The sequence below is a fragment of the Hemiscyllium ocellatum genome, chromosome 8 (genome assembly GCF_020745735.1).
Source record: "Hemiscyllium ocellatum isolate sHemOce1 chromosome 8, sHemOce1.pat.X.cur, whole genome shotgun sequence".
Taxonomy (NCBI): domain Eukaryota; kingdom Metazoa; phylum Chordata; class Chondrichthyes; order Orectolobiformes; family Hemiscylliidae; genus Hemiscyllium; species Hemiscyllium ocellatum.
The window spans coordinates 112803971-112826069 of NC_083408.1; the positions used below are offsets into that span (position 1 = coordinate 112803971).

The 22099-nt window shown below is 39.4% G+C and overlaps 1 protein-coding gene across 2 annotated transcripts in view; it reads right to left on the reverse strand.

The window, feature by feature from the left end:
• LOC132818434 (calmin-like) overlaps positions 1 to 22099 on the reverse strand; it is an 88146-nt gene that overhangs the window by 22704 nt on the left and 43343 nt on the right. The window contains exons 1-7 of one of the 2 annotated variants that reach the window (XM_060829484.1): positions 17583 to 17644; positions 16593 to 16639; positions 14675 to 14770; positions 8570 to 8653; positions 8031 to 8123; positions 5247 to 5434; positions 505 to 698 (exon numbers count right to left, since the gene is read on the reverse strand). In XM_060829484.1, the coding sequence (XP_060685467.1) occupies positions 505 to 698; positions 5247 to 5434; positions 8031 to 8123; positions 8570 to 8653; positions 14675 to 14731 (616 nt within the window). In that variant the 5' untranslated portion in view covers positions 14732 to 14770; positions 16593 to 16639; positions 17583 to 17644. Of the gene's footprint in view, positions 1 to 504; positions 699 to 5246; positions 5435 to 8030; positions 8124 to 8569; positions 8654 to 14674; positions 14771 to 16592; positions 16640 to 17582; positions 17645 to 22099 lie in introns of those variants that run through there. The other variant, XM_060829483.1, reaches the window with a different exon arrangement.

Sequence of the window (22099 nt, forward strand, 5' to 3'; positions counted from 1 at the left end):
CTGGTCTACAGTTCCCTGGTTTGTACTTACTACCCTTCTTAAACAGTGGCACCATGTTACCCAACCTCCAGTCTTCCAGCACCTCACCTGTGACTATCGATGATACAAATATCTCAGCAAGAGGCCGAGCAATCACTTCTCTAGTTTCCCAGAATTTGAGGGTACACCTGATCAGATCCTGGGGATTTATCTACCTTTACCTGTTTCAAGACATCCAGTACTTCCTCCTCTGTAACATGGACATTTTGCAAGATGTCACCATCTATTTCCCTAAGTCTATATCATTCATATTCTTTTCCACAGTAAATACTGATGCAAAATACTCATTTAGTATCTCCCCCATTTTCTGCAGCTCCACACAAAGGCCACTTTGCTGATCTTTGTGGGGCCCTATTCTCTCTAGTTACCCTTTTTTCCTTAATGTATTTGTAAAAACTCTTTGGATTCTCCTTAATTCTATTTGCCAAAGCTATCTCATTCAATGTAGAAAGAATTCTGCCATACCTTCAGGCTCTAATAGTGGTGGGATGTCCAGATTGATGTGTGCTAGTTTGAACGCATCTTCAAGATTGACCTTGTTTGGTCTCTCCATAGCTTTTCTCATATCCACTAAGCTTGGGTCGATTGCTTTGATGAGAGCTAGGAATGCAATGCCACTCCGCCAACTGGTACCAAAGTCTTGAATGGCCACGCCATACCTGTATAATGATAAAGTTCATGGTATTGGCAATTTAATAAATGTCATACATGTAGCACAACACCATCCCATGCCAATCTATCCTCACCATATCTTGACAACAGGCAAGTGTAGCAATATTGGATTCTTAGATCTCCTAACCATGGATGCTTTGAACCAGAAAGTGCGCAGTTGCCATAGGTTTCTCTCACTTGAGACACACACATTGGTACATAAAAATTGAATTGCAGAATTGTTACTATGTGGAAGGAGGCTATGTTCTCATTATCAATCAGTATTATGTCTTTGTGTCAATTCTGCCTTTAATCATTACTAATTGTTTCTACTCAATTAATCATAAAATGCACATAGAAATGCCTCATTATACTTCCGGGCAGCACATTCCAGATGTGAATCATTTCTTTGTAAAAAAGGTCTCTCTCGTTTGTCTCCGTGCCTCACACCCCACCTCCCCCAAGTTTATGCCACTTTATTGCATGTAGTAAAGTCTTAGAATGATTGCCTGGTTCATGATAAATAATCTCTAAACCAGTGACAAACTTTTCTTTTTCTAATGCCCTGAACTCTCTCCTCAGGGCAAATGTTGAACATTTGCTGAAAAGCTTTTAGCAGTAACATCTGATCATGACATTTCACCAGACAAATGGGACCCATCTGATAATGACAGCACTGACAACAATCCTTCTGAAGGGTTCAAGTGGCTTCAGAAAAGTGCTGCTCAGTGTCTAATCTCCAAGCCCACATGAAGCTACCAAATCTTCCCAGGGTCTGTTCATTACCAGTCAATAGGCAGAAAATCTGACACCGCGTTAAACAGACAACATTAGACAGACTGTTCAACCTCCATTGTGAAACTCCTTGTTCTTTCCAAGATGCAAGGTGTGTGATTTTCATTTTTTAATATCCTTTGCATATAGATTTTGAACTAGTGGCATGTGGATTTGGTTGGCCTGCGTGAAGGGGTTTAATAATTAACGTGTCAGTATTTCTGGAACCATAATTTTTGAAAACCAGTTTAAGAGAGGTGATAATGTGAATGTGTTTGCAATGGGAGAGCTTTACTAGTGGAGAGAGGAAACCTTGAGGAGCATTAGCTTGCCTTCTGTTTAGAATGGCCAGGAATTTGCTTCTTGGGGGAAAACCACTCCATAACCTTGAAAGCTTTTTGTTTCAATTCACAGAAATCCTGTCTGAAGTTAGATACAAAAAAAAAGTTGCTCCTTGAGAAGGGAGAGGAGTTGATTCAGAGAAGTTAGGAAATAAGTTATCTTCATGAATGGGTTTTAGTTGAATACTCCAGATCCGAAGTATATGGTTAGAACCATGAAGCATGTAATTTAAAACTGAGAAAGTCTAAATTCAGTTGTATAACTAATCAAGAAAAAAGCTATCAAACTCTCAAGACTGGGAATTCAAAGAAATAGTTACATTAAACATCTGCAATTGATCCTTGATTTCCTGATCCATAAACTGCAATCAGTAAAGATAGGTGACACACCTCCTCCATAATAATCCTCAACACTGGTGCCTTACAAGGCTGTGTACTCAGTTCCTTATCATAGTCCTTATATAGTCATGAATGTTGGCTAAATTCAGCTCTAACTCCACTTACAAATTTTATGAAACCACTATAGTGAATCAGATCTCAAAAGAATGACTCGAAAGAGTACAGGAATGAGATAAACAACTTAGTGGCATGGTATAAAGACCAAAAGTCTCTCCCTCAATGTCAGCAAAACAAAGGAGCTGGTCATTGACTTCAAAAAACAAAGTGGAGGACATGTCCCTGTCTGTACCAATAGTGTGGAGGTGGAGGTGGTCGAAATCTTCAAGTTCCTATCACCAACAATTTATCCTGGTCCATCCACATCAACGCTACAGTCAAGAATGGACATGAAACTTCTACTTCCTCAGAAGGCTAAGAACATTTGGCATGTCCATAATGACTCTTAGGAGGAGAAAGTGAGGTCTGCAGATGCTGGAGATCAGAGCTGAAAATGTGTTGCTGGAAAAGCGCAGCAGGTCAGGCAGCGTTCAAGGAACAGGAAATTCGACGTTTCTGGCATAATTTCCTGATGAAGGGCTTATGCCCGAAACGTCGAATTTCCTGTTCCTTGGATGCTGCCTGACCTGCTGCGCTTTTCCAGCAACACATTTTCAGCATAATGACTCTTACCAATTTTTATAGATGTACCAAAAGAAGCATCTTGCCAAGATGCATCACAGCTTCGCATGACAACAGCTCTGCCCAAGACCACAAGAAATTACAGGGAGTTGTGAACACAGCTCAGTCCACAATGAAAACCAGACTTCCTTCTACCGACTCCATCTAAACTTCCTACTGCCTTGGAAAAGCAGCAAACATAGTCAAAGACCTTCCCACCCTAGTTACACTCTCTTCCATCCCCATCTTCCATTTGACAAGTTTGAAAACATATACCAACAGATTTAAAAACAGCTTCTTCCGTGCTGTTATCAGGCTTATGAACAGACCTCTCATATATTAGAATTGATCTTACTCTGCACCTTCTCGGTAGCTGTGATACTACATTCTACATTCTGTTCTATTACCCTGATGTACTTATGTAAGGTATAATTCATCTGGTTAGCATGCAAAACAATACTTTTCAATGTACCTCAGTACATGTGACAAAAATAAATCAAATCAAATCAAAAACCTATAGACAGAGAGCAAATTCCCTCTGGTATTTGGATTATTGTAAAATTACTATATTGGGATAGAGGAACAAAGTTAAAAATCGCACAACACCCGGTTACAGTCCAACAGGTTTATTTGGAAGCACTAGCTTTCGAGGCGCTGCCTTTTCATCAGGTGTGGTGTGATTTTTAACTTTGTCCACCCCAGTCCAGCACTGGCACCTTCAAATCATGGGATAGAGGGAGTAATATTTTCACAGCATGTTTTGAAATATTCCACATTGCATTATATGTGATTTGCTTGGTTTATTCTATTTTAACTTCATTCCTATTACACAATGAAATCCCATTGTATTGTTAACTTCAAATCTGCACCATTGTGTTTTAGTGAAAAATCACTGTTAAATAGAAACAAAATCAACATATGATCTATCAAGCCAGATTTAATTCTGTGATCTAACTTGTCCAATAATGCTATCAGATAGATCACACAATCCTTATAAAATGTGAATAGATCTACAATTACTATAACATCAGTACAACACAATAAGTTGGTAGAAGAGTATTTTGCTCTTAGAAGATCATGAAAGACACCAAGTACAGAATGCAAGTCATTTTTTTCATACAGTGGTTTTAAAATATCAAAACTCTCCTTTGGCACATAAAATGTGGAATAACTATTTTAATGGCACCATTCACAGCCTACAAAAAAAATTGACCCTCTAACCTAACCCTCCATTAAGTGAGATTATGTCTGATCTGCAATATAACTCCATACATATCAACTTATTACTCCTACTTTTAGTTAACAAAGTGTACTAATCTGATTTAACACTAAAAATCATCATTAGATCGAGCATCAATTGCAATTTGTGAAAGAGAATTCTAAACTTCTGTCACCTTTTTCCTTAATTTCACTCTTAAACATCTGGTTTCTAGTTTTCAACTGTACTATGGCATAGTCCTAGTTTTCCCAACCAATGGATATAGTTTCTGTCTATCTATCCTATCTGTTCCCTTAGAATCTCAAAACCTTGAGCAAATCAACACATAACCTTCTGAATTTCAAGAATGCACCCCTGGTCAATGTTATCTTCCTACAGAATTTAGTCCATATTGTCATGTCATCATTCAAGTATAGCTAAAAGGATCAGTGTTCCTTTAGTTCCAAGGTGCTTCCGAGCTAAATAGGTTTTTTTAGAACAAGTGTTGTATTGTGAGAAACATATGAATTTGCATACAAACTCCCAAAAACAGCAATGACATAATGTGACATACTCTATATCTAGGTGTTGTTTAGGGATGAATGTTGGTGAGTGTAATGGTATCTTTAACACCAGCGAGCGTACAAGGTACTTTGATTTACCAAACTCATCCAAAAAAAAAACAGGGAGTAAACCCTCCCTTAAGAACTGTATATTTTTTATTATTCATTCAAGGGATATGGGTGTGACTGGCTATATCTGTATTAATTGCACATCCCTAATTATTGAAGAGGTGATGGTGGTGATTTACCCCCATGAAAATGGCTATAATTCTTTCGGTATAGACACACCTTATGTAGAAGGGAGTTTTAAGATTATGACCGAAGTGAAGGAACGACGATATAGTCTTTGACATGGGCTTGAATCTATGACTTGTGATATTGAGCTGGAGAGGGAACACAGCCATTATCTGCTGAGTGTGGTACTGGCTGAGCCATTGATTACATAATAATAATGTAGTGGATTCCAAGTCGGAAATTTGCCAACCATTTTGCCAGCAGTAGATTATGGAAGGCTTTTAAAATTGGGAAAGAGAAGAAAAGGAGTAGAAGAGTTCCAGATTGCAAGAGCAACATAAATGAAGATTCTGCTGTAAATAAAGCAAACAGCATGAAGTTGAAACCTACTTTGCAATCCTCCTCTGCACCCAGTTCAGGAGAACTTTAATAACCCTCCTCTGATCCTTATATGGAGCTGAAGGGACGGTTTCCTTAGGAGTGCAGTGTAACGTCAGGTCATTATCACTTCCACTGTGCAAGGAAGACAAACTGGATGTGGGAGAGAAAGTCCTCAGGTGTCCTGTTGCTTCCTTTATCTGCAGTTAAAGGAACAAAAATTATTTGTTAAACCTGTTCATGCGAAAGGTGGTGCATGTATGGAATGAACTGCCAGAGGAAGTGGTGGAGGCTGGTACAATTACCATATTTAAAAGGGATCCAAAAAGGTATATGAACAGGAAGGATTTAAGATGGATATGAGTCAAATGCTGGCAAATGGGATTAGATTTATTTTGGGTATTTGGTCGGCATGGACGAGTCAGACCAAAGGGTTAGTTTCTGTGCTGTGTATCTCTATGATTCTAAATACTGCAGAACATAACATGAAGGGAGCTTTTTTTAACCCTGATGCCTGGTTAAAAACCATTCAAATGAACATATAAAAATCACTCATGACATACAGCTTAAATCCTCAATTCCAATTTTAATCAGCTCTTCTGCTTAGGCAAGGTGGACATCTGCTTGAATATTTTTAACTCTCCAGGTCTGGCAAGGAGAATTTCATTGGAATATCAAGTTCAATTGTTTGTTCACTTGAATGATGGCTGTCAGCAGTTTAAGATTAGTGAGGAGCAAGATCAGACAATCTCGCATTTATCATATAGTCACTGACTGACTGAAGGGGCTCATATCTGAATGACGAGATAATGTACTGATACACAAATTGACATCTGCAGAGGTATATCTCAACACATGATACTTCCAGGATAGCATGGAAACTGATGAGATAAACATACATTTCAATCCAGCAGCAGTACAGGTTGATGGTAAAGGGGTGGGGAGCTGTCTTCACTTCCAAATCGCTTAGAGACACACTTCATAATACTGGAAAGCAGGTGATCCATCTTCTTTCACCATTTTAGATGTTTAAGTATTACCATATTAGATTAGGTATTACCATAGCAGCACTAAGAAACATACAGAAGTCAGGGAAAAAGAGAGAGGAAAAAAAATGAGAGAGATTTTAACAAAACCTCCCTACTTTTATATTCCATATAATAACTTTGATGAAGTGATGGAAGATATGGACATCAAATTTGTTGTCGACATAAAGATTAGTAGGAAAGTAAGCTGTAGAAAGACCATGTCTTTGTATTTTTGTACTTTTTGAAACTGTGGGCTGAAATTAGAACGAACTGTTGTGAAACCAATCCATGTATAAGGATGCTTGCATGTTTTGTATATAAAGGAGTTTCTCTGTTTTTGTATCCAAGAGGTAGGTTTATGAATGAAACTGATTGATAATTTGCTCCGAGTCCACAAACCAATGACAAAAAGCTTCTGCTTGCCAATAACAAGATGATTGGCGGTCAATTAGTTGAACAGCTTGGGCTGTGAAAAAGACTGTTCAAGACCAAAAGAGAACCCAGCAGATCTGCAGCCACCAAAATTCACTCTCTCTCACTCCTCTATAGTAAGCCACTCCAAACCCAAAGAGCTCAAGCCTGTCTTTCCTTCAGCAGTTAATGCAAGTAATGACTTCAAATTGGATAAGTCAAAGATCTATCATATATGAACCAACCATCCTACTTCCTTTGTAAATCAGTGGAAGCATTTGGAAAAAGGAGGGTCAACAAGGAGCGTTTGGGTCAGCAAGAAACCACCCTACAAATCTCTCCATCCATGTGTTTACGTTTGTCTGTGTGCACGGGAAATCAGGTGCGTGTGTGTAAGGGGAGTCTTTGAAGCCTTTAGAGTTTTAATTTGTAGAGTTTACTTCACTTAATTTAATCATTTACATAGAGCTAGAATCTAATGATTCATTATAAATGGTGATTTCTTGAGGAGTACAAAAGCCTAGTCCATAGTTTTTAATCAATGAATGTCTGACAATCAGTAATTTGTGGATTTCATGCATTTCTGTTAAACACTAACTTTTGTGATAGCTCTGAAAATAGTAGAGCTTGATTTCTAGCAGATCACTCAAGTCAGTTGCGATAGTTTTCTAAAGAACATGATGCTACAAAAACGTGAGTGGGCAAAAATTTGACAATTGAAGTATACTGTGAGAAAATGTGAAATTGTCCATTTTGGCAGGAAGAATAAAAACAAAGTATATTTATTTGAATAGTGAGAGATTGCAGGGCTCTGAGATGGGAGAGCTTCAGTGGGTCCTTGTGCATGAATTGCAAGAGGTTAGGATGTAGGTACAGCAAATAATTAGGAAAACTAATGGACTGTTATGAGAAGAGGAACTGAATACAAAAGTAGGGAGGTTATGCTTCAGTATACAGTTTACTGGTGAGATCACAATTGGAGTACTAAACAAGTATTCTTCGTCTTTTTAAAGAAGTATACAAATATATTAAATAGCAGGCCAAGCTCAACTGACTGAATTGTTCCATTGTTGTTCCTATTTCAAAACTGATCAGGTAAATACTTGATGTGAAAAATGATAGAAGGTTATGAGGGAAAGGATTGGCACTAACTATGTAGCTCTTTCAGAGAATCAGGCACAAAGCATGATCGGCAAACAACCACTTTAGCACCCTATCATTTGAAGTGTATTGTCATAACATTAGCTAGCAAATAATATGCAAAACACCAAATCCCAAGTTGGTTGACTAGATTGAAAGAGTTGAGAATGATTGGCTGACCTTTCAGTCTATGAAGAGAGGGATGCCATTACCTTACCTGGAAATAGAGAATGATATTCCAGATTAAGCCAAGGATCATAGAAGGGTTGCCATCAGCAATCTCATGTGCATCAATGCTGACCAGTCTCACCTACAAACAATGAGGCACTGGCTAGTTAATGTTCAAAACATTCGCAGTTACAGGACAGATATTTCAGATCAAGATTCCACATCACAATTCGCAGTGCCTCAATAACAATTGTGCATCATAAATTTCAATGTAAGTATTAAACTTGAAAGTTTCAATTACATCTTATTGTTAGAATGCTAAATATTAAAGGGAAGAAACCAGATTGTATGAGCAGTAGATCAACGTGTAGTTTTCCCAGTCAGTAAAGTTGGCATTTATCTGCATTGCCTACATTGAATCAACCAGGTGGTGCACAGAGGATAGTCTGGTGGTCAGTGTTGTTACACCTTTACAGAAGCCACTAATGAAGTTAACTGAGGCAACTGAAATCTATTTTCAACTATAGACATGTGTAAATTGAACAAAGGTTGTTGACATAGCCCCAATGCCCCAAATAAAATACTTACGTATCCTTCCTCCAGAAACTGAAGGGCCTTTGCAATATTATTCAGTCTGAAAATCCGATGAGTGGAATGTTTATACTGTTGCATCTGGGCAAAGTAAAAGAACTATTAGTCAATTCAATATTTTCAAGATTGTGATGTCTAAAAAGAAAATTACTATTGTGCATGAATTCTGCTGTTATTTGCCAACCATACAAAATGATGAACAGGACTACACACCCCTTTTCAAATTTGCAGAACCAGAAAAATGTTACTTCATTCCATACTTAGATCATGCACGATCCTGTCCTGCTTCGCATTCCAAAAATTCCAAACTTTTTATTCTGATAATGCACCCTCCTAGTTGTAGACTCACCACTGAGTCAGAGTCATACAGTACAGAAACAGATCCATCAGTCCAACTCATCCATGTTGACCAAGTTTCCCAAAAGTAAACTAATCTCACTTGCCTGTATTTGGCCCATTTCCCTCTAAACATTTCCTATTCATGTACCTGTCCAATGTCTTTTAAATATTGTAATTGTACCTGCATCTACCACTTTCTCTGGCAGTTCATTCCACACATGAACCATGCTCTGTGACAAAGTTGCCCCTCAGGTCTCTCTGAAAACTTTCTCCTCTCACCTTAAACCTATGCCCTCTAGTTTTGAACTCACCTACCCTAAGAAAATGGCATTTGCTGTTCACCTTATCTATGATGCTAATGATTTTATAAACTTCTATAAGGTTATCCCTCAATCTCCTACACTCCTGTAAAGAATATCCCAACCTACCCTTATACTCAAACCTTTCAATTCCAACAAGATCCTAGTAAATCTTTACTGAACCTTCACCAGAACTCCAAAAAGAGGAAGAAGAACACCTCTACAATGTATTAGCCAAAAACGCATACCCCCGCAATTTCATCAACAGATGCCTAAAGGAAAGACAACGGAATGAGGACATGCCACAACCCAAAGGACTAGCCACGTTATCATACATCAAGAACATTTCTGAACTGACAGCCAGAGTATTACGACTACTAGGACTCATAACAGCACACAAACCAACAGCCACTCTCAGACAACAACTCACCAGGACAAAGGACCCGATACCCAGCATGAGCAAAACCAACATGGTGTACAAAATCCCATGCAAGGACTGCACAAAACACTACATAGGACAAACAGGAAGACAACTAACGATCCGTATCCATGAACACCAACTAGCCACAAAATGACACGACCAGCTATCCTTAGTAGCCATACACGCAGATGACAAGCAACATGAGTTCGACTGGGACAACACTACTATTATAGGACACGCCAAACAGAGAACAGCCAGGGAATTCCTAAATTCTGGATCAGTGGTAGCTGCCTGAACTGCTGTGCTCTTCCAGCACCACTGATCCATAATCTGGTTTCCAGCATCTGCAGTCATTGTGTTTTTACCTCGGGAATTCCTAAAAGCATGGCACTCATCCACAGATTCTATCAACAAGCACATCGACCTGGACCCAATATACCGGCCACTGCAGCGGACAGCTGGAACTGACAACCGGAAGCGGCAGAGACAAACCACTATAAATGCCGGAGGAAAGATCACAGAAGCGCTTCACAGGAGGCTCCTAAGCACTGAGGATGTCACCTAGACAGGGGACGAAACGTCTGCAACACAAATTCCCAGTTCAGCTAACAGAACCACAACATAGTTACAGGATGGTCACAACTGAGAATTAAATATCCAGTAGTATCAGACTATTCGGAAGGTGCAGCACAAGAGGCTGCTGCGTAAGATAAAGATGCAAGGTGTTACGGGTAAAGTATTAGCATTGATAGAGCATTTGTTGACTAACAGGAAGCAAAGAGTGGGGATAAATGAGTGTTATTCTAGTTGGCAATCAGTAACTAGTGGTGAGCCTCAGGGATCAGTGTTGGGAGCACAATTATTCGCAATTTATGTAGATGGTTTGGAGTTGGGGACTACGTGTAGTGTGTCAAAGTTTGTAGGCGACACTAAGATGGGTGGCATATCAAAGTGTGCACAGGACTGTGAAACTTTGCAGAGGAACATAGATACTTTAAATGAGGCAAAATATGAAGTCATCCATTTTGGTAGGAGTAACAATAAAAAGGATTATTACTTGAATGGTAAAAAGTTGCAGAGGGACCTGGGTGTCCTTATGTATGAATCACAGAGGGTTTGTCTGCAGGTACAACAAGTAATTAGGAAGGCAAATGAAATTTTTTGTTCTTTGTTGCTGAAGGGATTGAGTTTAAAAGCAGGGAGGTTATGTTGCAGCTATACAGGGTGCTGGTGAGGCCACACCTGGGAGTACTGCATGCAGTTTTAATCTCCTTCCTTCAGAAAGGATGTACTGAAACTAGAGGGGATGCAGAGGAGGTTCACTAGGTTGATTCTGGAGTTGAGGGAATTGGCTTATAAGGAGACTAAGTAGACTGGGATTATATTCATTGGCATTTAGAAGAATGGGGGGAGTCTAATAGAAACATATAAAATTATGAGGGGAATAGATAAGATAGAAATAGAGATGATGTTTCCACTGGCAGGTGAGACTAGGACAAGAGGGCATAACTTCAAAATTAGGGGGAGCAGATTTAGGAATGAATTGAGGAGGAACTTCTTCACTCAGAGGTTGTAAATCTATGGAATTCACTGCCCAGTGAAGTAGTTGACATTACTTCAGTAAACGTTTTTAAAGCTAAGATAGTGTTTTTTTGAACAATAAAAGGAATTAAGGGATATGGTGAGGGGACAGGTAAATTGGGCTGAGTCCACGAAAAGATCAGCCATGATCATATTGAATGGTGGAGCGGGCTTGAGGAGCCAGATGGCCTACTCCTGCTCTTAGTTCTTATGTCTATACCCAATATAGGACTCCTTATTTTTGACCAGAACTTCAATAATCTCATTCATCCACCGTTCCCTACTCTTATCAACTTTACCCTTCATTCTAACAGAAATATAATGCCTCCGAACTGGTTATCTGAATTTTGAAAACTTCCCACTTACTAGTCGCCCCTTTACCTGCAAACAGTCTACTTCAATCAACTCTTGAAAGTCTCATACCAGCAAAATTCACCTTACTCTAATTAATACCTTTTATTTTTATACAAGGCTTATCCTATTCCATAACTATTTAAACATTAATAGAGTTATGATCACTGATTCCACAGTGTTCCCCCCAACACTTCAGTCACTTGCCCTGGCCTTATTTCCCAACAGAAAGTAGTTTTACTCATTTTCTAGTGGGTACATCTACATATTAATAAAGAAAATTTTCTTGAACACATCAAACAAATTCCTCATCATCCAAGCCCTTAACACTATGGTAGTCCCAGTCTATGTCTGGAGAAAGTTAACATTCCCTACTATTACAACCCTATTATTCTTAATATATCAGAGATGACCAGCCAAGTGAAATATTCTTGTAGCATTTACCCTGGCAAACTCCTAAAGAATTCTATATCTTTCAGTGAGATCATCTCTTATCATTTGAAAATAAATATATTTTCTATTATACCTGCCAATCTAGTAATTTTTCCACATCATAATACACTTGCCATTTTCTAAACCACACTCTCTAATTTCTCAGATTGGAAAAGTGTCGAAAGTGATGTTCCCCAAATATCAATGTTGGGACATTTGCTTTTTCTGATTTATAAAAATTGTTTGAAGATGGTTGTTGAAGGCAAAATCTCTAAAATTTGCAGATGATACTAAGCTAGGGAGAATAATGAATTGTGAGGATAATGCTGAGTAACTTCTGAGGAATATTAAATAGACAGACACCGGACAGGTGAATTTCAATACAGACAATTGTGAGGTAATGCAATTTTGTAGAAAAAACATGGAGAGATAACCCAGATTCGATAGTGCAATTTTGAGGAGAGTACAGGAGCAGAGGGACCTTGGGGATCATGCACATAATTTTCTGAAGATAACCATGCAAGTTGCGACAGTTGTTAAGATGGGTTATAGGACCCTTGGATTTATAAATAGAGGAATATAGAGTATAAAAATCAAGTAAGCAAGTGCTACACCTCTACAAATCATTGGTCAGGCCACACTTGGAGTAGTGCGTTCACTTTTAAGCACTTTTATTTAAGGAAGGATGTTAAAGCCCTGTAGAGAACACAAAAGGGGTTACTGGAATGACATCAAGAATGAGGGATTTTAGAAACAAGAAGTGATTAGAAAAATTGGATTTATTCTCCTTGGAGTCAAGAGTGTGGTACTGGAAAAGCACTGAAGGGCTGGGGAAGGTAGCTGAGAGTGCGTTAGGGAGATGGAGGTGGTGGTAATAGTGATAAATCAGAGGGGAAGGTGGAGTGAATAGGTGGGAAGGACGATGGACAGGTAGGACAGGTCATGAGGGCAGTGCTGAGTTGGAAGGTTGGATTTGGGATGAGGTGGGGAGAGGGGAAATGAGGAAACTGGTGAATTCCACATTGATGCCATGGGGTTGGAGGATCCCGAGGCGGAAGATGAGGCGTTCTTCCTTCAGCATTAGGTGGTTAAGGAGTGGCGATGGAGGAGCCTCAGGACCTACATGCCCTTTGCAGAAAGCAAGGGGGAGTTGAACACTTCTGATCTATTACCATTACCTCCCCCCTTCATCTACCTATAGTACTCTCAGCTACCTTCCCCAGCCCAAACCTCCACCCATTTATCTTACCACCCCGTCGGCTCACAACCTCATTCCTGATTAAGGGCTTTTGTCCGAAACGTCGATTCTCCTGCTCCTTGGATGCTGCCTGACCTGCTGTGCTTTTCCAGCACCACACTCTGATCTCCAGCATCTTCAATCCTCACTTTCTCCTTATTCTTCTTGGAGCAGAGAAGATTAAGGAGGTGACTTTGTTGAGACCTTCAAAGTTATAAACAATTTTGACAGGGTAAAGAAGAAAATTCCGTTTCCACTAGTTGATATGTCAGTAACTAGGGGTCACAATTTTGAGATTGTCATCAAGAGAGCTGGTAGTGAGATTATGAGCAACTTAATTACTCAGAGTTGATCGGATTTGGAATGCACTTACTGGGAGAGTGAGTGGAGGTGGATTCCATATGATGTTTTGAAAAAGAACTGGATATATATTTTAAAAGTGTTGAAATTAGAGGGCTTTGAAGGTAATGCTCGAGAATGGGAATAGCTGGGTGGCTGTTTTGGGAGCAAGTACAGAAGAATCAATAGGTCAAATGGCCACCTTTTGTTCTGTAAAATTCCGTGATTCCTCTTTGCATCCTCCTCACAGTTGACATTTCCACCCAACTTTGTAATATCAGCAAATTTGAATAATCACACTCACAAATGTCATTAATATTGATTGTAAATAGCTGAAGCCCATGTACCATTCTTGTGGTATTTCACTGATACAGTTTACTAACGTGAAAGTATATATTTATTCCTAGTCTTTGGTTTCTGATCATTAACCAATTCTCAATCTGAGCTGACACACAATTCCACGGATGCTAATTTTATTTTTAAAAAATATTGTAAGGCTCTTTACTGAATGCTCCTGTTATAATCTAAATACACTACATCTACTGGTTCTCCTTAACCACGCTAGTTGCATTCTAATATGGAATTATCAATACAAAATTTCCTGTCATAAATGTGTTTATTGAACTCTCTCATGTTATGATGTTGTTAACATGTCCTAATAATAAATTCTAGCATTCCCAGTAACTGATGTTAGGCTAACTTGATAATTACTGCATTTTTCAAATAGGTGACTCATCATTTTGAATACCACTATATTAACAGTGAGAACAATCAACCTTTTCTAATCTCACCAATGTAATGCTGAAATCTCTGAACACTGGTACCATTCTGTGAATCCTTTCTGTTCCCACACCATATCTAAGACCTTGATATCCTTTCTAAAGCATAGTGTTCAGATTTGGACAGAATAGTTCAGTTGAGACTCAAGTAGTGATTTGTAAACATTGAAGATAACTTCTATTGCTATCAAATATTTTGAAACAGTTGCTTAATGATAACATTCCTCACTAGGATATCTACCGCTAGGTAAAGATATTGCGCCAAAATAAACAAAGTCACAAACTACAAGTTTGTAGAAGTGCAATAGTGTTAAATAACTTTACCAGTCTTTGCCCAGATAGGACCTCCAGTAAAGCCATCAGGATCTTCCCATCTTGCATATCTTTAAACAAATCCTTCACCTCCAGGGGTGGATTGCACTGTAAAATCACAAAAAAAAGGTCTGGCAAACAGAGCATAAACAATCCCAAAGTATATATGTGGACACATAATTTGCATTTATTTTACCAGTAAAATGTAAGAGAATAATGGACAAGGAATTGGAGAAAATTTCAGGAGTTTTGATACACATCTAAATTAAAGAATTTGTTATTTTGAGAGGTTAAAAGTTTTAAGTAAATGCAAATTATTTGTGTTTATTTCAGTATTATATCAAACAAGAAATGCAAATATTTTACAAACCTGTAGTGTCTACTGCACTCAACAGCAACTTACATTTACTGAGCTACCCTACAGCAGCATCCTTCAGATATGTTCCCAGGTAGAAATAGCACCAAACCAAAAGAGGTGGATAGTTGGATGTTTGGTCCAAAAAAAAAGGAAATTGTGGGCTTTCAGGTAATTCTTTGTCATCACACGATAGGGCAGGTATGAGTTTTGACTCCAATGCCCTTCACTGTTCACCCTACTGACACTCACTATTTAAGCTCAGATCTGAAGAATGACTTTTGAGTGACATGTTGGAGCAAAAGCCAAAACTGGTGACCATATAGCTCAGCAAGAGGCAACACCTGCAGGAGTGTTTGATTGGAATACGTAGCATATTAAAAACATTATTAATCATTCATAGCTGGCCAGAATGTAAAATTTTTAAGGGTGTTTTTAATTCAAATGATGTGGGCATCACTGGCTAGGCCAGTATTGATTGCCCATCCCTAATTGCTCAGCGGGCAGTCATTGCTATCAGTCTGGAATCACACTTGGTCACAAACTTGATCAGTACTCTCCCAAGGACGGACTGACGGACACACACACACACACCCTTTTTGGGCCAAACCATCCGCTTGACCCCGTCTTTTGGTTTACTGCAGTTTCTATCTGGGGATATATCTGAGAGATGATTGCTGTTGGGTAGTTTTCTATATTAAAAGGACTCAGTAAATGCAACCACCCAGAGTACATGTTGTGTCCTTGCCACTCTCAGTGCTTCAACATGGAGGAGTATTGATTCTCAACCAAGGGAGGACAATAAGTGATAATCAGCAATAGGTTTCCTTTCCGATGTTTACCCATGAAACTTCATGACGTCCAGAGTCCATGCTGTGTACTGCCAAGGCAACTCTCGTCCTGTGCCACCACTTCTGCTGGTGGGACAGGACATTTCCAGGGACGGTGAAGATGGTGTCTGGAACATTGTCTGGAAGGCATGTCGTTGCTTGACTAGTCTGTGAGACAGCTCTCCCAATTTTGGCACTAGCCCCCCACAGTGTTAGTAAGGAAAACTATACAGGGTTGACAGGGCTGTTTCTGCCATCGTCTTTTCCAGTTCCTAGGTCGATACCAGCCAGTCCATCGGTTTCATTTTTTTGTTGAGACTTCATAGCGATTGATACAACAGAGTGGCTATTTTAATGATTGTAATGAGGTCAACCAGGTGGACCTCATGAGTTCCCTGACTGGACCAAATTATCAGGCCCAATCAGGGTGCCCTGGCTGACAATATAAGCTTGAACATTTCACTTTTTGATCACACAGCATTGCCCTTTGATGAGAATGGCACTGCTCATCATTGGCCATTCTGGTGTTTCCTTCCTTCCAGGTGGTGGAAAACGAATAAAGATTTATGCACTCGTCTTTCACTGTGTCTCACACCTGCACACAAACATCATGGGTGCTGGCAAAAATATAATCACTATTGGTATTAGGTGGTAGTATGGGGAATAAAATAAGAAGAAAAAAAAAGGGAAAAAAAAAGAAAAATTTTTAAAACTAAACAGGAGTGTTCACGTAAGCATTGCTTACTCTGGGCTTTGCTGGTCACTGGTTCATTTGCCACATGGGTGTCTTTCCTGGTGGTAGAATATTAATAAAGTTATTTTCACGTGGTGTTTCACTGTGTCTTGCAGATACAGATACAGATACAAACATGGGTAGTTAAAAATATATATATATAACCACGAGAAGATTTAGAATCTCTCCAGTTCAGGAAACTGATTCCAAGCTGGCTTGCCACGCAAAAAAAGAGCTATGTCAGAGGTTCTGTTCACTCAGAGCTGGCTCTCCATGTGTAAGTAAAAGGTGACTTGGTGAAAGGATACTGGCCTCGGAGTTGTTTCAGCTATCTAGACTATTTCAGAGGACAACTGAGAGTCAACCACATTGACAGGGGTTTGGAGTCACACGTAAGCCAGACCAGGTAAGGATGGCAGATTTCCTTCCCTGAAGGACATTAGTAAGCCAGATGATTTTTTTCTGAGAATTTACAATGTTTCATGATCATCAGTAGATTCTAAATTCTGGATTTTTTTTATAAATTAAATTAAATTTCAACCAACAGCTGTGGCAGGAATTTGAATCCCAGTCCCCCGGGCTGATTTACTGTATTACATGTCTAGCAATATACCCTTGTGATGCATCTGTCTTACATCCTCCTGAAAGTCACTGGCCATCATTCAATGTTTTTTTTTTAAGTGCTGATTTCAGAATTTGCCTTTTAACACCTTTCTACACGGTGAGAAATGCTTCTGAGTTAACTTATAACCAATAATGAAAGCTGTATGTTAACTGAATTACTAATCATGGACACCAATACTCCATCTAGTGGCCTTAAATACGGCCTTCAAAAGAAAATATTCCAGGTGTTTCCGCAAAACTTGAAATCTATCCCATTTTCCACAAGCCTTCAAAACATAAGCCATCCAGACAGTATTAAATATAAACTCTCTTCGTAACAATAAATATTGTTTGGAAATGATTAATTAGCCTGAACTAGAATTCAATGCTCGCTCTTACCCTGTACAAGTGGAAGTTGATCCATCGGGTAAACGTTCTCTTCTGCGTGCTCACTCTTTCAACTGAAGGGGAAACAAGGGGACAAATTGCTCATTATTGTCACAAGTACATGCCAACAAAACACACAATCCTACCTGGGTCACAATTTGATATGCTTGTACTGTCCGAATCAGACGTGAGACAGAGCCAATTTTTCTGTAAATTAGTTTCACTGTGAGCAGAGCACCATCACCATTTCAAAATCTCACGGCCTCGTTGTACAAAGTACCGTCCAGTCTGCATTAACATGAGCAATAATGCTTCATGAGCTGATCTAGACAGTGAGTGTCTTGCAGCAGAACCTAGGGGTAGCCAAATCCAGACTTACCAATTCCAGAAATTTTAACTAACTCATCCTCCTTTTATAAAAGTTAACACGCACATATCAGATTTCACCAAAGCTTAGGCCCCTTCATCAACAGCTAAGGCAAACAGCTCCTCTGATCAAATGAATTACAATTCTGTGCCACGATCTATGATATCATTGCATCACCGAACTCAAAGCTGATTATTCATCTCCAGTTTCATCAGAACAGAAACAAGTCCAATATAAATCTTAGAATAGAATTGCACATTGCAGGCCATTCAACCCATTATGCTTATGTCTCTTCGGTAGAGCTTTCCAATTGGCCCCGTTCCTTCTGCTGTTCCCAGCTTAATTCTTTCCCTCCAAGTATTTATTCAAATAACTTTTCAAAGTTGCTTTAGAATCTCCATTTATCACACTTTCAGATTGCAGCTCATTGTGTAATAAAAAAATTGCTCAATTCTCCCCTAAAAATAGCATGGAATTAATTTTATACATTTTAATTTCATTTTTTTAAAATATCACCACCAGGGGGCAAAGTTACTCCAAAAACATAATAATTACAATCGAATTCTGGAGGTTTTCCAGGCAAATGGCTGCTTCCTCAGATCAAAACATGTTTATTTGTGTGCCAGCTCCCTTAGTGTGTGCTAGGAAAATGCGCAAAGGGCACACAGCAATGGGTTCAGGCTAACCTGACTGCACAATTAATTATTTTACATGGGCTCCATTGGCATGGAAACTAGATTTAAATGAGATCACAGATGTTTTTATGTTCTCTCTAGTCATTGAGGGATTGTCATAGCCTACAGATATACCTCAGATTTCCTCCTTTCATTTATTACACACCCCCTGTACATTATTTACTGAAAGCTTTCTGTTGCTTTGCAATTTCTTCCAGTCTTTCAACCCTACGAGACCTTTGTATTCCCCAACTCAGGCAGTTTACATCAATCCAGATTTTAAAATCACTCCCCCATTGGTGGCCTTCCTATTGCCAAGATTCTGGAATTCCCTCCTAAACTCTCTCTTTCTGTGTTTTCCTTAAATCCTTGGAGATAGTGAAGACTTAAATCCTACCTCATTGATTAAGCTTTTGGTCACCTGTACTTGGGTCATTCAGTGTCAACTTGTTTCTAGGCAGCAGCATACAGTTAACTGGTGCACTTAAATGTAGTAAACATCCCAAGATACTTAACAAGAGTGATATCAACAAAAAAAAAGTCTTTGACACCAAGTCATAATAAGATAAATCAAGGCAGATGATCAGAAGATTGATCATAGAGATGGGTTTTTTGAACATCTTAAAGAATGGGATGGTTGAGAGGCACAAGTAGGTCAGGGAAGGAATTCTAGAGCTCCTATTGAAAAATTGAAATTTTCCAATGCAAGTTTTTATTGATCTAGAGGAAAGCATAAGGTATATGCTTTCCTGAAGCCCAATATGTGTAACAGAGATAAGCAAGAATTCTAAGATAGTACCCATGATTATTTAGTTTTCCTTCCAAACCTTGACAACATCAGCCAAGAGTACTTCACACAATAAAGCACTCAGAGGCACTTCACTTTCAGTACAAGTAGTAAAATGATTGCAGTGTTTACTATAAAGTTGTTATTGTAGTTGGAGGAATTCACCATCATCAACATGAGAAGGCCTCCTCTCTAAGTAACAGGATCACTTTGGAAGGATTATGTTTGTGCTCTATAGAAGATGGTTTTCTAGAAAATACTTCCATTCTCATAAGAGGATGTCTTAAAGCACTTAGTGTCAGCTTGGCTCAGTGGGCACCACTCATGCCTGAGTCCGGTGGTGAATGCCACTATTAAATGTCACTCTACAGATACTAGAATACATTAAAAAAAAAGCTGACCCTTTCAATTCCATATCAAGGGAGCACTGTGCTGGAAGTGGTTCTGCTTTTTGCTTGAAACATGAAATCAATAATAACCAACATTTAAGCCTTTTAGGGAAGAAAGACAACCCATGACTAATTTTTAAAAAAATTACCCTGGAGTCCGAGGCAACATTTATCCTCGGACAAATCACTGAAATCTACACATTGGGCAGAATCTTATAGTATTGTGAACAGCATGGGCTATATGAGTGGCAGAGGTATATGAGAAGTCGGATATCAGGTCCAACTTGCTACATCTTTTACATAACAACTGGGCAGTTAAGTGAAATTCTCACCAGACTGTGGCAGGTTGCCTATTGAGGGCATTATTGCACGTTAACAACCTTATTTACTGCATATTGAATCTCATTAACATACAGCTTCACACATTTCTGATCCTGTGAACACACTTAATGCTGAGAATTCTCGACACAGAAGTCAGAGTGGGTATCTGGTGGTGACTTCAGCTAGCCGTTTTCTCCAAAGCACTTCCATGTAGGTCACCAGACACCAACATCTCAGGCCACACTCCATAGGCACCAGCTGCATAAATTCCATGTCAAAGATTGAAAAAAACAAATGCTAGAGATCATCCAGACTCAACATTAGCTTGATCTCTCTCCATGGATACTGTCTGACCTACTGTGATCTCCAGCATTTGTTGTTTTCAGTATATTTCCAGCATCTGGAGTAATTTGTTCCTCCATGTCCAAGGACGTTGGTATCCAACATGTGCCAGCCTCTACAAACTCTCATGGCACATATCTGATCCAATTAGAGGCACTTATGTACTTCAATGCTGCACTTTGGGCTGCATCAATAACTATCATTGTAATGCTGCAGCGTTCAGGGACATGCACCCAGTTCATGACATAGTCAGGTTGCCATTCTGGACAGTTTGCTTGATCTTTCGGTACTTATTCACTTTGAGTCTACCCAGATTTTCACAGCACCTCTGCCTTGACTTGCTTTTTTGTGTACTGCCTCCTCAAATCAGAGATATCAGGCTCATGGTCCGTAGTCATGTCAGGGGAGATAGCCTTCAAACGAGGGCCACAGTCATGGTTAGCTTCCAATTTCAATTCAATCATTTGAACAGGGTCAGCCAGTTGCTCAGGGTGGTCACAGTCACAATTATTTCCTCATTAGGAGTGAGAAATTGAATGTTGGGCAGGCCACCACTGATCTGCACTCTTTCCATCCTATTGTGAGCTGTTTTCCTCCTACAACGATGGACTTGTATTAAATTGGTTGAAATTAGATGGCACAACTGTTATTTCTGGTGCAGGTGTGAAGGTGTTCCAAGCAAACGAGTAGGCAGTATAGTCACAATGTAAGGTTACCATGTCAAGGGTTAGGTTAGATGACAGCTAGTGTGGCAAGACTTTGCAGGCAATAGTGAGAGTGGTAGAGCTTTGGTGGGAGGTGGATATAGTGGCAGATAGAGGGAGTGAGAGGGTCCAAGATAGCAGCACTTTTGCTGGCAGAGTGGGTAAGATCATTTACCTTCTTCCTATACTGCTGGGCATTCCTGCAGATGGCTGAAACTGCACGGACCCAGGTGATAATCTCTAACCAGACTGGCATGACCTCCTCTGCTGGTCTGGGAAATAGATGACGTTCTGCACAAAACTACCCAGTAGGACCTCAAGATCCCTCTCTGCAAAGCAATGGTCTCTCATCTGTCACATCCAGGCAAATATCTGGGAGCATGCAGAGCAACTTCAAACTGTTACATCATAATGGCCCTTTAACGATGGCAGCAACAAGTTCTTGTGGTAGGGTAGGATGTGAATCTCACAAGAGGTGCACTATAGAGTCAGAATTATTAATATAGGTTTGGTTAGCTGAAGTAAGAAGCATCACTGGACATCACACAGAGAAATCCTCTTTGAAAACTTGAAGAAACAAACTTAGTCAGAAAAAAAAGATTCAGCACATGTATCTCATTGCAGTTTGTGGAATTTCCTTTGAAACAAATCAGTTGCCATCAAGGGAAAAAATAAGAGGGTGCAATTGCAGTTTGGGTGTCAACAGTACATTCGAGTCGAGAGATTTTTGACCTCCACAAATTGCACAGCACTGCAGTAAGTCGTTCTTTGTACTTGTTTCAATACATACTGGATGTACAACATAATACAACACAATCCAAAGACGTGCAGGTTAGGGGAATTGGCCATGCTAAATTGCCCATAGTGTTAGGTGTGTTAGTGAGGAGTAAATATAGGTTAAGGGAATAGGTCTGGATGGGTTATTCTTCAGAGGGTCAGTGTGGA